This window comes from Dendropsophus ebraccatus, chromosome 1, assembly GCF_027789765.1.
Source record: "Dendropsophus ebraccatus isolate aDenEbr1 chromosome 1, aDenEbr1.pat, whole genome shotgun sequence".
Lineage (NCBI taxonomy): Eukaryota > Metazoa > Chordata > Amphibia > Anura > Hylidae > Dendropsophus > Dendropsophus ebraccatus.
This window is the reverse complement of record NC_091454.1, coordinates 176,945,668-176,967,762: the sequence shown is the minus strand read 5'-3', so window position 1 is coordinate 176,967,762 and position 22,095 is coordinate 176,945,668. Positions and strand designations below refer to the sequence as shown.

Genomic DNA, 22,095 nt, shown 5'->3' with positions numbered 1-22,095 from the left:
GAGGATGATAAAGTATTATTTGTAATTAAATAAAATTTGCCCCTATTCTCGGCACTTTCCACTTTGTGTATACTCCCCATACCGCCATCGGGATCAAAGCCGCATCCTACAGTCTGGCAGCTGCTGCAGGGAAATGGCAGCTCGTCTATGAAATATGTCCTAAAATAATTTTGTGGCTTGGTATGTCCTAATTCCAAGCTCGGTGTTTATCTTGGAAATGCTTCTATCTAACTTGTCCATAAAGCAGCTTCACTTAGCTGTGCGAGCTTTGTGAAAATGGAATCCAGCGCAGGCTATTAAAAGGGACTGGAGATTACTTCCATATGGCAGAACAGCATGGGAGTGGAGGGGTAGGGCCTACAGCAGGCTGTACTTGGCCGAGCTCGGCATCTATCCATGGACACTCATTGCATTACACTAGAACATCTGGATTACTGCTTCTAATGTCCCTGGGAAACATCCACTTCCCATCAAAGGCTTTATCTTTCTCTGTCGTACTTTGAACATTTCAGCGTTTAACGCAGTCATGTTTGAAGTGATGCTTTCCATGTTATATCTTTTTTTTTTCTCCCCCTTCTGCTGCTTTCGTCCACTTTCCCAAAAGACAACCATATCTGACCTATTTTGCAGCTATAAATTTACAACGGTGCTAACATAACTCTTTTACTGCCGACAGCACATGCACACAGCAGTTTAGGATCACGTTCACCGGGTTAAAATAGAAGAATAGGAGAAAGAAGGTTTTAGTAAATTTAAAAGGAACTAATGAATAGATTAACAAGTTCTATTTGAGCTGTCTGGTGCTAACCTAACAATTCTAGAAAACAGAAGGTTTGGCATATGCAGGTAAGTAATAATAAAATAAAAAAAAATTGCCATGTCCTATTGTAGTGATTGCAGTGTACCGCAGCTAGGGTAAGAGAATGGAGTCATTTTGTGAACACGACCAGACAATCATGAGAAATCCATGTTGGCTGGACTTCCTAAACTGTCAGGCAGAGGTAGTGACCACTTGTGGTTTGCAATGCTACGCCATTCGCCTACCTTAGCTGTGAGTGCAACACATTATTTTCGCCCACAGAACCCCTGTCAAGGCCAAAATCAACTTTCAGTCCTAACTAGAGATGAGCGAACCTGGAGCATGCTCGAGTCCATCCGAACCAGATCATTCAGTATTTGATTAGCTGGGGCTGCTGAAGTTGGATAGAGCTCTAAGGTTGTCTGGAAAACATGGATACAGCCAATGACTATATCCATGTTTTCCACATAGCCTTAGGGTTTTATCCAATTTCAGCAGCCACCGCTAATCAAATGCCGAAAGTTTAGGTTCAGATGGACTTGAGCATGCTCAAGGTTCACTCATCTCTAGTCCCAACGCCAGCCAATGGTCATGTATTGTGGTGACCACTAGGCATATTAGAGAGATCCATGCTACTCTATGTCTTATATAGTAAAAAAGTATAATGGAGCACAGCGCAAGAGAAAGGGGGGTGCATTCCCCAACTGCTCTCAGATTAAACTAAAATGGACACACAGACTGAGATTATTCCATAAAATGATTTAATACCCATCTACCGAAAGGACCCACCAGGGGTCCCTTTCTCTACTCACTATTCAACAGCAGTGACTCCAATATATAGATAAGATGGGATCATGACATTCTTAATATGAGAAGGCCAGAACATGGACTGTTAAAGGAGAAATACGGCAGAGTATAAAATTTGGCAGCCAGCAGGGGGAAGATTAATTACAACTACTAACTTACCTCTCCCAGAGTTGTGATGACATCACGACTCAAGGGGGGGAAAAAGTCTGTCCCGGCTAATGGACTACTGTAGCTATTCAGGCAATCAGTGACTGGAGCGGCGTCCTCTCCCAGTCACAGATTGGCCGAACTGGGCAATTAATCAGCCAGGTTGTGATGTGTAGCACCAGAGATCCTGGAGCCCAGTCGGGGTCCCGCCGCTCACCATGGGCACGGGGAGAGGAGAGGAAAGTTAGTACTTGTCATCAATTTTCACTCTGCCTGCTGCCGGATTCTATAATCTGCCAGACTTCTCCTTTAATATGAGATAGCCAGAGGTCACATGGTCTGTTAACCAAATGTCCTAATCTCACATCCGGGATTGGGGTTACCTTTCCAGTGATATAAGATTTGGGTGCCCAAGCATTATGGGAACTGTAGCTTTGCAACTGCTGGGGGGCTACAAGTTCTGAGATAGAGGATGACAACTCAGATCCATGATGTTTTTTTTTTTATTATTATTTTAATTCTCTTTCAAATAAAATAATTCTATTTGCTCAATATTAGTAAGAAGCAAGAACAAGTAAGGCAAAAAAAAAAAAAAAACCTCCACTTCCATATCGCTAATTTTAAAAAGCTGTTCACATAAGAATCTGCTTTTTTTCCCTGTATGTGGTTGATGCATTAAAGGCCTGTAAAGTATACCATTTCTCTCGCTGTATATTTTCGCAGCCTCTCATCTCTCCCATGAAACCAGTATTCCCCACGCTCGCATTTTTTCCGCTCTTGAGTCAGTGCTGTATTGCTAACTGCTAGTGCTCATCTACAGCCCAGGGTTTCCTAACTAAAGGTGGTTATTGATGTACTGCTGTTTTAGTGCACTAGGAGAATCAATAAACTAGAGCATATAACTGTTTGTCAGATTTTCTAAGGGATTGTGGGAAATTCCTTACAGAGTTAAATTGCTATACATTCATACACCGTAAACCTTGCTCAGCAGGAAGGGGGATTGTGTTCTATGCTCCAACTGGTAAGGTTTTGCCTCCCTCTGCTGGCTATTTGGCAGTAATGCATTATTAAGTAAAGCCTAGGAATGGATTTCCCCCACACCAATGTCCCCCAACCTGCTATAAAGTTAGTGTTTTGATGGGAGTTATTGCTCTGCAACAGACAGATTGTGGGGACTCTCCACTACACAAATATACTAAAGCACCCCTTAAAGGGCAAATCCAGCTATTTTTTTTTTTTTGTTCTTTTAAATCAACTGGTGTCCGAAAAAGCAACAGATTTGTAATTAACTTCTATTAAAAAAAGTCTTCCAGTACTTATCAGCTGCTGCATGTCCTACATATCTATGTCTATGACATACAGCAGCTGATAAGTACTGGAAGACTTTTCAATAGAAGTAAATACAAATCTCTGGCACTTTCGACACCAGTTGCTTTAAAAGAAAAAAAGCTAACACCGGGAATTATATCACAGTATGACATGGTAAGTAGTGTAACATGGTGAGCAGCCACATAATAGTAAATCTGGTACTGAAAACCCCACAAAACACAACGACACCAGATGCAAATATCCAAACGTTTTCATCATGAATTGTGTTTCTTGTGATCAGTACAATAATATTCCCCATCAATGACTGCATTATCCTCTGGTGTTAGCAGACGAGCTGTAAGGAGAATTCCATTCATTTCATGTCTTAATCAGCTATCACTTGGATTTTATTAGTGATGTTAATGTGATAGTAAGAGCCCTGGGAGCTGGATGACCTGTGGTGAGATGCTCAGTCTTATCTGGGTTATTAACAAGTTGCTGTACTCACAAAACACAAGCCATGCTGTGATGAGAAGAGGCAAACTACTGGCCGATTTGGTCTCCAAAGGAGAAGAATCTTAAGACGCTGTCACACTTCTAGTTTTCTACCATTTAATACTCATATAATAATTCATACAGCTACACATCTGAGAAACAAAAGGGGCAGACTGACTCATCCTGTCCCTTACTTGTCCTGAACCTCTCCCTGTAATAAACACTAGTGAGGACATTGCTTCCGCCAATAAAGTGACTGCCTGTACCAGACCAAGGACTTCTTTAAAGGGTTACTCTGGTCATAATTTTTTTACTTTTAAATCACCTGGTGTCAGAAAGTTAGAGATTTGTAATTACTTCTATTTAAATGTCTCAAGTCTTCCAGTACTTATCAGCTGCTGTATGTCCAACAGGAAGTGACATATTCTTCCCAGTCTGACACAGTGCTCTCTGCTGCCAACTCTGTCTCAGTTAGGAACTGTCCAGAGCAGGAGAGGTTTTCCATGGGGATTTTCAACAGCAGCAGGTGACAGCAGAGACCACTATGTAAGACTGGAAAAAAACACCACGTCCTGCAGGACATACAGCAGCTGATAAATACTGGAAGACTTGAGATTTTTAAATAGAAGTAAATTACAAATCTTTATAACTGTCTGACACAAGTTGAGCTGAAAGAAATACATTTAATTGAAGTACCCCTTTAACAAGCATTTATACCTGCATTGTCTATCACAGGGCAGAAAGCAGAGAGGACTTACCTTAGAAACACCAAGCTTTCTCCGTGATGACCATCTCTGCTGCAAGAAATAGAAAAAGAGTAAAGAACAAGATTCTAGGGTTATTAAGAGATGATATGTACTACACACTGAGGAATAAAAGTGCTAATCGGGATAATACATTACAAGGTCTAGGTGCACACTGTCTACAAGATTAGTTGTGGCCAAACTTTCTGCTATTACACAGTATGGTCAGGATGACAGCCAGATCCAGTTGACTGATTGCAAAATGTGCTCATATCTTACTACCGATATCAATTAACTATTGCAATATCATAGTTGCCAACATTTGAAATTTTTTTCCAAGGACACTTTAGTGTTGGCAAGAAGGGATGTGACTTATGGTAGGTGTGGTCTCGGTGGGTGTGGTTTACGGGGGTGTGGCTTGTCACCAGTGTTTGGGGTCTTTTTCCCCCAGAATTTTCCAGTTAGAATTTACAGTGAGAACAACACAAAAGGATGAGGGGTGTAGTAGTAGTAGTACATGAATAGATGAGGGGTGTAGTAGTACAGGAACACATGAGGGGCAGGGGTGTAGCTAGGAGTAATGGGGCCCCATAGCAAACAACTGCATGCGGCCCCACAAAACATTAAAGGCTGAGGGTGACTGGGGCAGGCTGAGGGTGAATGGGGCAGGCTGTGGGTGACTGGGGCAGGCTGAGGGTGACTGGGGCAGGCTGAGGGTGACTGGGGCAGGCTGAGGGTGACTGGGGCAGGCTGAGGGTGACTGGGGCAGGCTGAGGGACACTGGGGCAGACTGAGGGACACTGGGGCAGACTGAGGGACACTGGGGCAGACTGAGGGACACTGGGGCAGACTGAGGGACACTGGGGCAGACTGAGGGACACTGGGGCAGACTGAGGGACACTGGGGCAGACTGAGGGACACTGGGGCACAAAACATTAAAGACTGAGGGTGACTGGGGCAGGCTGAGGGTGACTGGGGCAGGCTGAGGGTGACTGGGGCAGGCTGAGGGTGACTGGGGCAGGCTGAGGGACACTGGGGCAGACTGAGGGACACTGGGGCAGACTGAGGGACACTGGGGCAGACTGAGGGAAACTGGGGCAGACTGAGGGAAACTGGGGGTGATTGAAGCAGACTGAGGGAAACTGGGGCAGACTGAGGGGTGACTGGGACAGACTGGGGGTGACTGGAACAGACTGGGGGGTAGCTGGGGCAGACTTGGGGGTGACTGGAACAGACTGGGGGGTAGCTGGGGCAGACTTGGGGGTGACTGGGAGAGACTGGGGGTACCTGGAGCAGACTGGATCTTTATTACATTCAGCATAATCCCCCACCTGTGGGCCCCTCAGTACCATAATACTGCTGATGGTATAATGAGGAGCCCTCAAGAGGGGAATTATAAACTATACATTGGTGTGAGAGGCTAGTATACTGGAAGACTAGTAAATCAGAGCTGTGACTGGTATACTGTGTATACCAGTCACTGGTATACACTGTATACCAGTCCTTCAGCATAATCCCCTTCATGTGGTCACCTTGTTACCTGGCTCCCTGCAGCATATGGCCATCTTGCTCTTCTAGGGTGGGTTCAGCCTACGAAATTCTCGCAGATAAATTCCGCAGAAATCCGTCGCCTGTATGCGCTCACAGCCGCACGCCTTTCCTCCGGCTCCATAGACACCATTCTATGGGCCGGCTGATTCCGCCGAAAGAATTGTCACGTCAATTCTTTTGGCGGAATGCGGAATCAGCCAGCCCATAGAATGGTGTCTATGGAGCCGGCAAAAAAGGCGCACGGCCGTACGCGCGTACAGGCGACGGAATTCTGCGGAATTTATGCACGAAAATTCCGTAGTCTGAACCCGCCCCTATTCCAGAGGCAGGAGTGAGTGACCTCACTGTTAGGCCTTGTAGCTGGGAGGAGAGAGTGGCCTCTGGTGGCTGGAGGCAGAATATACAGCCTCCAGCCAAAAAGCCTACGCATAGGCTTCAATGCATTGGGGGCCATTATGGGGGCAGGGCGTGACGTCACAAGGTGTGTAGCTTACCGGGACAAACCCGGGACATTACTTAGCCGGGACTGGCCTGTCAATTCCGGGACGGTCATAGGCTGTATCCATGTTTTACAGGCAGCCGAAGGGCTGCATCCAACTTCTTTAACCATAAAAAGGTCAAATGATCGAACACGTGCATGCTCAAAGCTCATCTCCAGGTATTACCAAAGGCTGCCTCTTAGAATACTAGTAACCAAACTCTATTAAAACTAAGCAATGCGGAAGCAATGTTTATAGATCATGTTTACACTCCTGTTTCTATATTGAAACTCCACAATAATTATACAGTAAAATGTATGTGAATACAAGTGGAGGGGATGGGGTAATGTCATCAATTTGAAAACATGCAATGCAGCAATACCTTTTGTATTACCATATTTACCATTGTAAGACGACTGGGCTTTTCCAGTCAAAATATAGAGTTTGGGACTACCCCTCTTCCAACGTAACAGTAAATAAAAATTAATAAAAAAAAACAGACAGCAGCAAGATCTGAGAGGCAGAGAAGGAGGTACACTAATACCGATAGCATACAAGGGTGGGCCAGACAGGTGAAAGGGGGGTGTTTTTTTGGGGCACAGCACCACATCTCTTTGTTTCCATAGCCCGAACCCCTGCAGCTTGCTCTAGCCTTCATACAGATTCTCCAGTCCGGTTCCAAGGTTTTTGAGCACCCGCCCTATAATACAACACCCAGCGTATAAGGCGACCCCTGACTTTGGAGAAGATTTTCCTGTGTTAAAAAGCAGTCTTCTAGGCAGGAAAATACAGTTTATCAATACTGTGACATATCTGTCTGCATTATCCCTAAATCCAAACCTATATTTGTTTTATTAAAACACATGCTCTGTAAACCCTGTGGCTGCCACACATCTGTAGGCGAAGTTTTCCCTATGCTAACTACTGCACTGCTATATTGGCCTTTTTTTCATCAAAATTCTAATTTTAAAAAATCTTGTAATTTACTTGTATAAGTGACATTTGGTTCAAACTATTAGGTACAATTAACCCCTAGACGACCCTGGACGTAGGGTTACGTCATGGAAGTCTGTCCCCATGGTAAAACGGACCGCCGGAGGTCTCTCATCTGCCTCCGTGCGGTCCGATCGGCGATCTGCTACACTGAGCCTGCACAGGCAGGCTCAATGAGCAGATCGCCGATAACACTGATCAATGCTATGCCTATGGTATAGCAATCATCAGTGTAGAAATCAAACTAGTATATGTAAAAGTCCCCCAAAGGAACTTCAAATGTGTAAATAAAAAAAAAAGTTCAAAACACTATTACACTACCCCAAAACCCCTTTCCCCAATAAAAGTTGAAATAACCCCCCCATCCCATTATATAAATAAAACATATAAAAAGAAATAAATAGATAAACATATAATATACCGTAGCGTGCGTAATTGTCCGATCTATTAAAATATAAAAAGCGTCATTGTGATCGGTGAACGGCGTACACGAAAAGAGGGGAAAAAGTGCACGGATTACCGATTTTATGTTACATTATATATTAAAAAAAAAATCAATAAAAAGTGATCAAAATGTCCGATCTTCACAAATATGGTATTAATAAAAACTAGAGATCATGGCGGAAAAAAATGACACCCCTTACAGCCCCGTAGGTGAAAAAATAAAACCGTTATAAGCGTCACAAAAGGCCCATTTTATTAATATTTAATTGCCAAAAAAAAGGATTTCATAAAAAAAATACATATATAACATTAGAGAATCTGTGTAACCTGCATATGGTTGTGTTCGGCTGACCTATAGAATAATGGTATCATGTCGCTTTTACCATATAGTGCATTACGTAGACACAGGAACCCCCCAAACGTTACCATATTGCATTCTTTTTTACGATTTCACCTATTTATATCTTCATAAATAATATATTTGGAATTCCATCATACATGTTATGGTAAAATGAATGACGCCATTACAAAGTACAACTATTCCTGTAAAAAACAAGCACTAACATGGCTTGTAGATAGAAAACTGAGAGTGCTAGAGCTCTTAGAAGGGGAGGAAGGAAAAACGAAAACACTAAGATCAAAATTTGCGCGGTCCACTGGGTCATTTTGGGCCTGGTCCTCAAAGGGTTAAAGGCAATGCTGCAAATTGAAAGCAATGGAACGTGCCCTAAAAATAGTGGTTTGATTTGGGGTCCTTACGGGTAAATTCCAAGAGTAGCAGTCTTGGGTTACCAGACAATCCTCTCTTGTAATAAACAGGTCTGTATATAATCCTGTCCCGCAAAGCTAGTTTAGGCGAAAAGAAAAGAAAAATGGTCAAGATCTCTTACTTTGCAAGAATGACAATGAAGAGGAAAACTACTTACATTATTTTTTGAGTCCCTCAACCTGATGGACAGACAGATATCTGCCACGATCACACCCATGTCTTCCTCTAAGCTGTTAGGATCTTCCAACCGGAACACTTTCTCTGTATTCCTACAAGGAAAAATAAATATATATATAAAAAAAGAACAAGTAATCAGTAAATACCTGTATTTCACATGGAAGTTGTCTGATCATCTGAACAGCGAGGGGTTTCTGCATCAGTTACATTGGAATACCAGAACGCTTCACGCTTCATCGCTCAAAAAACAACTTTCACATTATTCTGACATATTGCAGCTCGGTAAACTGTATTGACAATCATAATGAAATCCCAATAGTGTGTCATTATTCAGGTCCAAGACACAGCACAAGCTGCCTGCCATTGAGGAGCCAAAAAGGTATTTACAAGAGGCACTGGCAGCATTTTAATGAATGTAAAAAAAAAACTATATATATATTCTTCTGCAGTAGAATCAGCTGGTGGATTGGTAGGAAGACTCCAGGCAAAATTTACTTGGAGACTTATCTAGCGTGGAGTCCCCCTACGAGCTAGATAATGCTAAGATTAAAGGGGAAGTCCAGCTGAATAAAAAATCTGAAATGGGGGGGGGGGATTACAAGTACTAACATACCTCTCCCCATGTCCGTGGTGAGCTGAGGGAATGGTCAAGGCACCCCCGCCAGAAAGCATTTTCCCCTGAGTTGTGATGTCACGACTCTGGGGAGAAAAGGCCTGTCCCGGCTGATGGACTGGCTGCTGAGCCAATCAGTGACTAAAGCTGCGTCATGCCCCAGTCCATCAGCATGGTCGTCATGTGTAAGCTACAAAGATCCCCGAGTCTAGCGGGGGTCTCGCAGCCGGTCCTGACGCTCACCGCAGGCATGGGAAGAGATAGGTTAGTACTTGTAATCAATTTTCCCCTGCACCTGCAGGATTTTATGATTCACCAGCCTTTTTCTTTAAAGGGGTTATTCAGACAGCACCACTCTTCAGTTTGGATGTGGTTTTGCAACTCAGTTGAATTAGTGAATGAGACTAAATTGCAATACTACACACAACTTTTGTAAGGAAGTAACTATGATTTTCACGATTCAGGATAACCCCTTTAAGAACCAGGTTTTCACAACTCATGTAGATAACATAGAAACATAGAAGATTGGGTCATTCTAGTCTGCCCTTTTAGTATTTTCTTTCTTATTATCTTAGGATAGATATATGTCTATCCCAGGCGTGTTTAAATTCTGTTATTGTAGATTTACCAACCACCTCTGCTGGAAGTTTGTTCCAGGTATCTACTACTCTTTCAGTAAAATAATATTTTCTTACATTGCTTCTGATCTTTCCCCCAACTAACCTCTCACTGTGTCCTCTTGTTCTTGAGCTCAGTTTTTTACTAAAAACACTCCCCTCTTGAACCTTATTTCGTCCCTTAACATACTTAAAGGTTTCAATCATGTCCCCCCTTTCCCGTCTTTCCTCCAGACTATACAGATTCAAATCTTTAAGTCTTTCCTGATATGGTTTATGCCTCACACCCTCCACCATTTTTGTAGCCCATCTTTGGACCCGTTCTATTTTATCAATGTCCTTTTTTAGATGAGGTCTCCAGAACTGGACACAGTATTCCAGATGTGGCCTCACCAGAGCTCTATACAGCGGGATCACAATCTCCCTCTTCCTACTGGTTATACCCCTAGCTATACACCCCAGCATACGATTTGCTTTCCCCACTGCCTGGTTGCACAGGTGACTCATTTTAAGGCTGTCTGATATCACTACCCCTAAATCCTTCTATTCTGAAGTCTTTTCCAACACAGTACTGCCGATGTGATACTCGGATAGAGGATTCCTCCTCCCCAAGTGCATTATTTTACATTTGGAAACGTTGAACTTCAATTTCCACTGTTTGGACGACTTATCTAGCAAAGCTAAATCATTTTCCATATTACTGACACCTCCAGGAATATCAACCCCATTGCACACTTTTGTGTAGTCAGCAAACAGACAAACTTTACCTACCAACCCTTCTCCTATGTCACTTACAAACATATTAAAAAGAATAGGACCCAGAACAGACCCTTGTGGCACACCACTTGTAACCAGTCTCTGCTCGGAATATACACCATTAACAACAACCCTCTGATATCTATCCTTCAGCCAACCACAAATCCACTGAACTATCCAGGGATTTAGTCCAATTTTCTCCAACTTCTCTATCAGCTCTTTATGGGGAACTGTGTCAAAAGCTTTGCTGAAGTCCAGATAGGCGATATCCACAGCACCACCTTCATCCAGCACTTTTGTGGCATAATCAAAGAAATCAATGAGATTAGTCTGACATGATCGGCCCTCAGTAAAGCCATGTTGGTTTGGATGCATCAAATTGTTGATTCTTAGGTGATTCATTATCTTCTTTTTTAAAAGAGTTTCCATCATTTTCACTACTACAGATGTCAGGCTTACTGGCCTGTAGTTACTGGGCTCTTCTCTATTCCCCTTCTTGAGGATTGGTATAACATTGGCTGTTCTCCAATCATCGGGGACATCTCCTGTTAGCAGGGATTGGTTATACAGATCTGTCAGGGGGGCAGCAATCACAGATCTGAGTTCTTTAAGAACCCTGGGATGGATCCCATCTGGACCCATCGCCTTATTCAGCTTTTAACGGGCAAGTTCCTCTGCAACTTCAGTCTCTGAAAATACTGGAGCTGAACCCATATAGCTGGAGGCAATGCTGTGTCCAACCATCCTGTGATTGTGAAGGCCTCCTTCTGAAAACACTGAGCAGAAGTAACTATTCAAATAGTCAGCGACCGCCTTATCTCCATCAATAAACGTATTCTCCCCATTACTTATTTTAGTAATGCTGCAGCCATTCTTCTTCTACTTCCTGTCACATATATCTGAAGAAGGATTTATTCCCCGCAGTAACAGATTTTGCCATTTCTTCTTCTTTTGAGGCTTTAGCAGCATTTATAATCTGCTTTGCCTCCTTCTGTATACTTTTATACGTCTCTCTGTCAGCTTCATTCCCAGTCTCCTTATACTTCCTATACGCTGCCTTTTTTCCTTTTACAATGGCCTTAACCTCTCTAGTAAACCATAACTGATTCTTCTTCCTTTTACTTTTGCTAACTTCTCGTATATATAGTCTAGTTGCCTTTAATATGGCATTTTTTAATTCTGCCCACTGAGTGCTCGCTCCCAATGTTTTATCCCACCCTCTTAATTCTTTATCTAAACACTCCCCCATTTTATTAAAATCTGTCTTCCTAAAATCCAATACTCTTGTAGTAGTATGGGATTGGACGTAGTCAGTTTGTACGTCAAACCATAGACACTGGTGGTCACTGGAACCTAGATTTTCTTCCACTCTAACTTCAGACACCCGATCCCCATTAGTAAATACTAAATCTAGAATGTTTTCTCCTTTGGTAGGTGACCTCACAAGCTGTTTTAGAGATGCCCCTGTAAGGGCCTCCATTACATTCTTGCTTTTACATCTAAGTGCAGAAGGGATATTCCAATCCACATCCGGCATGTTGAAGTCACCCATAACTACAATGTCCCCCTTTAATGACATTTTAGTAATTTCATCCATCAGCATATTATCATAGTCCTCACTTTGCCCCGGAGGCCTATAGATAACACCTATCCTAATAACAGATCCCTCTTTGGACTGCATACAAACCCTGAGAGTCTCCAGCTCTTTATATGTATTTTGGATGACTGTTGATTTGAGACTATCCCTGACATAAATGGCTACCCCGCCTCCCCTTCTCTCTGCTCTGTCTTTCCTGTACAAAATATATCCCGGTATAACTATGTCCCAATCATTAGACTCTTTGAACCAGGTCTCTGTTACAGCAACAAGGTCTAAATCATCTCTAGACATAATGGCCGTCAGCTCACAGATCTTGTTTCCTAAGTTTACACTGTAAAGACAAAGACCCAAGGAGCCTAAATAGCTCTGTTTACAGATAACTTTCTAGGAGCACTATTACACGTGGTGATTTTTGAGTAAATGATTAGCTATATCGCTCAATATATCAATAGCAAATTATTCTGATGTTATTACATTCACCGGCTGCCATTATAAACGATATAAACAATCGTTCCTCAGGACAACTCACACCATGTTTTATAAGCAAACAACTTATTAGACAAACAGATTTGCAAACAATTGGCGAACTACCAGTGATAATTTTCCAACATGTTGAAAGACAATGATTTACGTTTTTTCCCTTTGTCGTTTGTTTATTTGTTATAACACGTAACATTGCAGACAATAACTAAAGGAAAGGAAGGTACTGTACATTACTTTTCAAAGTAGGTACAAGTGTATCCATACCTTTTTTTTTTTTTTTTTTTTTTAACTCCATGTTACACCCACCAAACAAACAAAATAACCAAAAACGGTTTTACGATAAGTGGCACGTACTTATTCAGTTCAAGCTCTTGAAGATCCAGAAGAGCAGCTCCCATAAAGTCATCAGTTGTTAAGTCTCGATCATAAACCTATAAATATAGTGAAAGTAATTTAAAATCAGGGAGTTATTAAAGAGAGATGGTAAATTCATACCTCTACGTAATGTGTGTGTATGGTAGTCACCTTGATATGCAGTTTCTGGTCAAGATTTTGGATAGGCAACACAAATGTCTCATCCCACACGGGATTGAGGTTTTTATAAATAACTTTGCTTTTGTATAAGGTCTTCTTATTCAATTTGAACTTTACATAAGGATCACTGGTACCTAGGAAAAAAGAGAATTATAGATTATAAAAAACATTGTAAAAAGGGAGATTAGCAGGGAAAAGCACAAGCCTCACAATTCTACAGTTAAAGGGGTTTTCTAGGATTTCTTTATCGACGTCCTATTCTTAGGACATGCAATCAATATATGATCGGTGGGAGTCCAACTCCTGGCACCCCCATCGATAAGCCAAATGGCAACCGCTGAATTCATACAAGGTCTGAGCTTCTTCACTTCCTTTGATGCACTATTCTGTACACTGGATAGCAGCTGCACCTAGCATTACATGCTGTAATCACTGGCTGAGGTGGGTCTTATTCTTTTGTCAAGACAGGGTCCAGGAAGTAAAAGTCTGTAGGGACACTATCAGCAACATCTCCCAGGACAAAAGGCGTCAAGTGGTGATTTTCCATCATGCCTGACCCCTATCACCACTGACATCATCTGTCTCTGGTTATTTGGAAGAACCACATACACCTTATACCGATGATCAAACCCACCTCGAGTGGTAGGTATGGCCTGGTATAAAGGTGTATGGGGGACCTTTACCTCCCGCCCCTTTAAGAAGATTAAAAATGCCAATTTTTTTAAGGCAAATTAAAATTTGGGTCTTTTGACGATGTACGCCAGGTACAGGGATGTTTAACCCCCATCCACCCCCCAAATGTGAAAATAACCTAATGTTAGCACACTATTACGGCACTGGCACAACTGCATGCCTTTTTTTAGCGGAAATTGGCATCAAGAACACAACCATATTAAGGCTATGTTTTCACACAGTATTTTTGCAACCAAAACCAGGAGTGGATTGAAAATACAGAAAGACTATGTTCACACACTGTTAAAATTGAGTGAATGGCCATCATTTAATAGCTAATAACTAGAGATGAGCGAACCTGGAGCATGCTCGAGTCCATCCGAACCCGAGCTTTCGGCATTTGATTAGCGGTGGCTGCTGAAGTTGGATAAAGCCCTAAGGCTATGTGGAAAACATGGATATAGTCATTGGCTGTATCCATTCTTTCCAGACAACCTTAGAGCTTTATCCAACTTCAGTAGCCACCGCTAATCAAATGCCGAATGCTCGGGTTCGGATGGACTCAAACCCGATTCGCTTATCTCTACTAAGGCTGGGTTTACATATATAAGTTGGCGTCAGTTGCGTTTTTTCTCTAAAAACTGACCACAACTGATGTCACAACTGATGCCAAAAATGCATCAGTTGTCATCAGTTTTCCTATCCTTTTTTTCATTAAAAACCATCAGTTTCCATCAGTTGCCACACTTTGCTCTCATCAGTTGTCATTTTTTCCCCCTATGTTTTTCTGTCATTTTCAATGGGATTTTAAGGTCCTTGACAACTGATGAGCGCAAAGTGTGACAACTGATGGTATAGTGGCAGCCCCCCAGACATCAGTGCACACAGGGGGGCTATATACTAATGGTGGGGAGCACACAGGGGGGGGCTATATACTAATGGTGGGAGCTCACATGGGGGGACTATATACTAATGGTGGGAGCTCACATGGGGGGGACTATCTACTACTGGGGGAGCCATAGGGGGGCTATATACTACTGGGGGAGCCACAGGGGGGCTATATACTAATGGAGAGAGCTCACATGGGGGGCTATATACTAATGGAGGGAGCTCACATGGGGGGCTATATACTAATGGAGGGAGCTCACATGGGGGGCTATATACTACTGGGGGAGCCACAGGGGGGCTATCTACTACTTAGGGAGCCACAGGGGGGCTATAGACTACTGGGGAGCCACAGGGGGGCTATATACTACTGGGGGAGCCACAGGGGGGCTATCTACTACTTAGGGAGCCACAGGGGGGCTATAGACTACTGGGGAGCCACAGGGGGGCTATATACTACTGGGGGAGCCACAGGGGGGCTATATACTACTTGGGGAGCCACAGGGGGGCTATACACTACTGGGGGAGCCACATGGGGGCTATATACTACTGGGGGAGCCACAGGGGGGCTATATACTACTGGAAGAGCAACAGGGGGGCTATAGGGGGGGAAGAGAGCACACAGGGGGAGATATATGTTTATTGTGCTGCTATTTGCCTCAACGCCGGATGCCAGAGCCGAACGGCATGCGTCCTGTCCGGCGAGGCATCCGGCGCTCCATTCACTTTAGTGGATGCGGCACCGCACCGCCTTGCGGGCCGCACGGGGGGATGCTGCGTTCTCCCGTGCGGCCGGTCCGGCGTCAATATTTACACGCCGCATGCATTGAACGATCCCATTGAAAATAATGGGATCAGTTCAATAATGCGTTTCCCTCCGGCGCTTTTCTTATGCGCCGGAGGGAAACGCCGCCGCACCGCCGGACAAATGTAAACCCGGCCTAATAACGGCCGTTATATCAAAACCAGAGGCATTGTTTTCAAATAACAGCAATTATTTGCCATTTTAACAGAATGTGAGCATAGACTTTGTGTTTTCAATACACTCCTGGTTTTGGTTGCAAAATATTGAGCAAAACTACTGTGTGTGAACAAAGCCTAACACTGCTCTGAAATCTCCATGTTTTCTTACACAATGTCCACAAAATATATTCATACAAGTGTTATATATCACAACTTTCAGAATAATGTTCTTGTCATTTCTCAAAAAGCCGATTTTAATCATTTAGGTAACATGTACTCTTTAATGTTTTTTTATGCCAAAATGTTATAAACAGGATCAGTCAGCACATATAAGAACATATGCAATGACAGCAATATACAGTATAAAGAAAAATAAACATAAAAGAGAGCTTCACTTTACAGGAAACCAATTACACCACCTCAAGTACTTCCCCACACACTGTCCTAGGATCCGGACTCACAATAGCTTGGATATATATATTAAATAAAAAAAAAGAAGGAAGAAAGGAAGGAAACAGTGGGAAAATCTCTAATAAAAAGAGGGCTTTAATTAAATGAGATTGCTACTCTGGGATCAGGACTTCATGCCTGTCAGCTTACACTCAAAATAAACATCTCAAAAGTAGGCCTCCATGGTGTCACTTTCTCACAGGCAGTGCATGCTGGGTAATCCCCAGGCATCTTGACAGCTACATAATGTTCACACTGCTTGACGGGTGAATGGCGGCCCTCGCGTGAAACAAAATATTAATGTCTGGAATTAATCGAAGAAGGGGCATTGATTTACAAAGCAAGAACTAGGAAATGTGTCAGGTTAGCACGTTGTTAATTGTTGGAGAGAATAATTGGGGAGGAACACACAAAGCTGCTGCATCTCACCATATTGTCTTACTGTCGAGCACAGTAACATCTCAACTAGCTGCTTATGGGAGGCAGCTCTTCAGCGGACTGATGCACAGCCTGCCTGCAGATTACATCAATGACAGCCCGTCACCTGAGCGCCAGGAGAGAGACCAGACGAGGAGGCACTGGGCAGAGACATCTCGCCAAATATTAACAATCTAATTAAAAACAATGTCGCATGTGCCTGCATCTAAACAGCAGAACCATCTACCATGCAGTGTGCACAATACCGCTAATATTCTGTGGTTAGAAATTTGAATGAACCATCCTTAAATCCTTTCATTTAGGGAGATATACCTGGTTCTATATTTGGAGATTTGTAGGAAGCATAGCAAAAACTATTGTTCAGTTAAGTGTCACTTGATGGATCTGCCGCCATATGAGGCAGGGGAGAGGTGACCACCCAAAAATGTTTATATAGATTTTTACATGTTTTACCTCTATGTGCATCACTATACAGCTGATTCTACTATATGACTTCCGATGTTTACATCAGAGGGTCACTATATGCTAATAAAGTCCCCTTAATCCTCTCCACCAATCAGAAGCACAGAAAAGGCTCCAGGGTCTAGTAACACAGTGTCCCCCGAAGTAACCCACTCCAGCTGTTGTAAAACTACAACTCCCATAATGATAGGAGTTGTAGTTTTGCAACAGGTGGAGTGCCACCTGTTAGAGAACACTCTACTAACAGATCTGTCAGATCATCTTAAAAGGGTTTATCTCAGAAAAGAACAGCTACTTTGTTGCAAAAACAGCACCACCTCTGTCCTCAGGTTGTGTGTGGTATTACAATTAAACTACGTCAAAGGAACAGATGTGCAAAACCACGCACAAACTGAGGATAAGAGTGATGCTGTTTATGGAAGAAAGTGACCATGTTTATCGAAGCCTCGATAATCCTTTTAGGCTAGTTTCACATGTACGACATCACAGCGGATTTCACACTGAGTTTCTTGGCGAAATCCGCTATGATGTTCGGTACATGTAGCCACTGCCTACTTTAACCATCAGCTGCTGGGCTTTAAACAAGCTAATACATTACCTGTCTGTGTTCCTGCCTGCTTCTCTGGCTTCCAGGTCACTCACATCCTGCTCAACCAATCGGTGGCTGTGGTAGGACAGCACACTGGTTGGCTGAGCGGGATGTCAGTGACCCAGGAGGAAGAGAAGCAGATGGGAGTGCGGGCAGGTAATGTAAGCTTCTTTAAAATCCAGCAGATGGGTTAGGTAGGAAGTGGCTACCTTCTCGCAGCGGAATGAGAATCCACAGCAAGAATGTAGAGCCATAGGACATAGCAGTACAGAGTATTGTGGTGGATTGCACTACGAAGCTTGGAGCATGAAACCCGCTGAGATACTGTATGTGTGAAGCTACACTTAAAGATCACTGTCGAGTGAAAGATATCCCTTTAAATGGCAGTTAGTGCTGATAAACCCTCCAGTTACCAGATTATACATTTGAACAGTTACGGCAAGTGTGCGCTTAAGGTCCTTTTACATGGAACGATTATCGGCCGATATTCGTTCCGTGTAATAGAAGGCAATGATCAGCCGACAGACCGCTGTAATATGCTATGGCTGTTTTTTAATGGATTGCAGAAATAAAGTTTAATGATTTTATGAGAGCTGAAGGAGTCTAGTTTTCTCTCTTCTTCGTATACACCCCGGAATTCAGGGGTTACACCTCCGTGCTCCGAAATCCATATTTGATGCAAGGAAGTATCATTCTTTCTACTGGCCGCTGACCACCCTTACTACGTTTGTTATATTTTATGGGCTGCCCAGACGATCAAGCGATCACCTGATCAGCACTCGTTTGCTCCTCACAGTCGTCCCATGTAATAGTGGCTTTACAAAGGTCTGCCCCGTCAAGTATAACAACTTTACAAAAAATATATATTTTGTCAACAAGGGAACCAAGGAATAACACTAAAAAGGGCGTTTTACTATTAAAAGTCTATGTGTAGAATAATCCATTAATATTAGATCATCAAAGGTCTGACTATCAGGACCCCCATGAAGTGTAGGGAGGCCTCTTCACAGTTTATCAGGGACAGTGCCAGAAATTTAATAGTGTTCCCAGCTTGGGAACTGCATTACCAGACATTGCCACTGTAAAATGTATGGAGCTGTGCCTGAGAAAAAAAAAAATATATATATAAATATGGGCCACAGCTAACCTCAAATTTCCTGAATAATACAGATGCTGGAAGGTAAACTTCATTGATTTAGATAAACCATCAATAATATTCTTTAAACCTAGGGCTGGGCGGTATACCGCAAAAATACCGATACCGTCACTGGCGTCGGTTAACCGACCTCAACTCTGCCAGGACGGTATCTGCGGTATTTCCCCCCCCCCCCCCCACACCCGGCGGCCGCATGCTCTGGTGCAGGGAGAGAGAGGGGTCCCGCGTGGAGAGGTAAAGGCTGGAAAGCTGATGATCCGATTCACCTCCTGATCCCAGCCAGGACGCACATATACTGCTGCAGGGGAAGGGATGGAAGATCCTGCTGCGGGGGGCTGAAGAGGAAGACTGGAGATGTGACAGGCTGCACACAGACGGCAGGGTCCCCTCCAGTGAGTGCTTTGTGCTGCTGCTGCCGGGGGCTCACTTCTAGCTTCTCTGGAAGCTGCACGGTGAGCCCTGCCCCCCCTCTCCCGCATATACAGTTGGGGTCAGGTATTGGTCGGCACCACCATGCTCCACTGGCCACCACACTCTGTACCGCACAGGAATTCTCGGAGCCCCGTTATGTTTTGTCAGTGCTGGAAGCGGCCATGTGTGACGCTCAGTCCGGAACACAGATATATGTGCTACATCACTGCGTGACAGGGGCCGAGGATTCCTGTGCGGGAGAGAGAGAGCGGTGCCCGGGGGAACATGGAGGTGCCGACCTATGCCTGACCCCCTGCAGCCACTGAGTGACTGGGGATGGATGGATAGATAGAAGATAGATAGATGATATGATATAGATAGATGATATAAATAGATACATATACGCGCGCGCGCACACACACACACACACACACATATATATGTGTGTGTGTGTGTGTATGTATAGACAGATAGATAGGAGATAGATAGATAGATGATATAGATACATAGGAGATAGATAGATGATATACGTAGATAGGAGATAGATGATATAGATACACTCTGATGGTAATACAAACGTGAATTTATTACATATAACAATGTGCAGCAAACTTTACAAGTAATATACGATGTTTCGCCGTCTCCTACGCCATTTTCAAGTGGCACTTGAAAATGGTGTAGGAGACGCCAAAACGTTGTGTACTACTTGTGAAGTTTGCTTAGTTATATGGAATAAATCCACGTTTGTATTACCATAGGAAAATGGGGTTTTCAAAAGGGGTGTGGCTTTTAAAAGGGGCGTGTCATAATTATTGTTCAATTTATCGTTACCGCGGCTACATGTACGATAAATCGCGATATTCATTTAGGCCATTATCGCCCAGCCCTATTTAAACCTCCTTTAAATAACCTCACTAATTTAAAAATAAGATACAATTTTTAACACTCTCCAAACCAATAATATTATTATACAGAAGCAATTAATATGATTTATTGTCTTTGAATAAAGCACAGCAGACTATAGCAGACAGTCTGCAGACACATAGCATGGAAAAGCCTCCAATTTACCTGCTATAGAAGGGGAAAAATGAATAATAAGAAAAGTCAGTAATAAAAATACTACAGCCAACAGTGGGAAAACACAGAGCTCAACTTTCTGGTCTTTTACAGTAGTAATGGATTAGAATTAAAGCACAGCACAATGCTGAACATCAAAGTCTCCCCGCAGAGATAAGCCCAATTCATTTAGTTCCACTATGAAATGGATGTCTCAATTCTTCATCACTTCATTACCCCCTGCAGTAGACACTTTTACACAGCACTGAATCAGATGGGTGGATAAGCCTAAATTAATGGTGATGGCGCTTTTTGATCTGTGAAGAAGCTATAAGGATGCAGTACCAAACATGTACGATATGAGAAGAAGTATATCATATTTTTTTTAATCAAATATTATAATAGAAGAGTTATACACGTCACATATAAATGTAGAGTATTATATAGAGAGAGTTTTCTAAACGACTAAGCAGTCATAACATTGTATGTTTATAACATGCATTAACGGTAACATATGTTTGTAAATGGTATTTGTAACATAGCATTCTACAGTCAGGCCGTGAGGATTATCCTAAAACGATAAGTGTCCACTACAGGATATCATAGACACATAAAAGACAGACAGCAGAAAAAGACCATGTGATCTACAGTATATGTCCTACAACTGAAGATACAAATACAGCCACTGTACAGTATTTTAATAAAAATTAAATGTGTGTTTTAGCTAGGAACCTCTTCTTCAAAAAGGGGTTCTGCAGCAGCTGAGAAGTGTATAACAACTTGCATGATGACTGTCAGACATGCAGTGTGAAAGTACCATGGATTTTATACAGATACATAATATATTGAATTTCTCACTTATTTTACTGCTGCCTTAAGTTCACAAGTCATCAGGAGGGTATCAGGATGGTTCCCGGTGGCTACTCCCCGCCCTTAATTGATAGATCTCTCCCTGTGTTGGTACTGGCAACCAATCAAGACCAATCAATCAATCCAGAAGCCAAAAGGGACCACCCAATTGACTTGTAGTTCAGGCAGCATGAAAGTGATGACCAGGGTTTTTTTTTTTTTTTTTTCTTTCTTCTTCTCCTGGGTGCCATTTGAGGTAAGTGGAGTCCCCTGCTTGTTGTTCTTAATATACCTCATGCTATAAAGACTATATAGACAATTCCTTGAGCTTTATAAATATACCCAGTCAACAGTAAATGGCCCACAGTAGGGTTCAAAAAAACAAGATTTTCACTGATATCCAACTTCAGACACTAAATGATCCTATACACCTTGAATAAATGTGTGCCAATACTTATCCGTCCTCCCTATACACACGAAAGTTCAGCATAGCAGCTTCCTGTGTTCTCTATGGGGAGGGGTAAGCCGCAAGCAGACAGCAGTGGGTTTGGTCACCATTAATATAAAGTGTATGGGAGCTGAAGATCAGCACCTATCATAGCTTTATATTAAGCACATGGTATACATAACTATACTTACTCTGATTAAAGCCATATGTACATGTCCTGGCATGAATAGTGTCCACCTTTCTGGCCTGATGCGCGAGTGTGGATATTGCCTCTTACTAGAGACTCTCAATTTACCATACCAGTCACTTACAAATAGTCAACTAAATTTAATGCCAGGTAGAAATTCTTATACATAAAGAGATATTCTAGTAATAAGCCCTCTTCAGCGGTCCTATAGACT

At 42.8% G+C, this 22,095-nt stretch overlaps 1 protein-coding gene across 3 annotated transcripts in view; it reads right to left on the bottom strand.

Moving 5' to 3' along the window:
- The window catches only part of MCTP2 (multiple C2 and transmembrane domain containing 2), a 137,111-nt gene that overhangs the window by 50,617 nt on the left and 64,399 nt on the right, over positions 1-22,095 (bottom strand). For 2 of the 3 annotated variants that reach the window (XM_069984961.1, XM_069984966.1), the window contains exons 5-8: positions 13,307-13,449; positions 13,136-13,212; positions 8,693-8,804; positions 4,315-4,353 (exon numbers count right to left, since the gene is read on the bottom strand). In XM_069984961.1, the coding sequence (XP_069841062.1) occupies positions 4,315-4,353; positions 8,693-8,804; positions 13,136-13,212; positions 13,307-13,449 (371 nt within the window). The remainder of the gene's footprint in view (positions 1-4,314; positions 4,354-8,692; positions 8,805-13,135; positions 13,213-13,306; positions 13,450-22,095) is intronic. The other variant, XM_069984972.1, reaches the window with a different exon arrangement.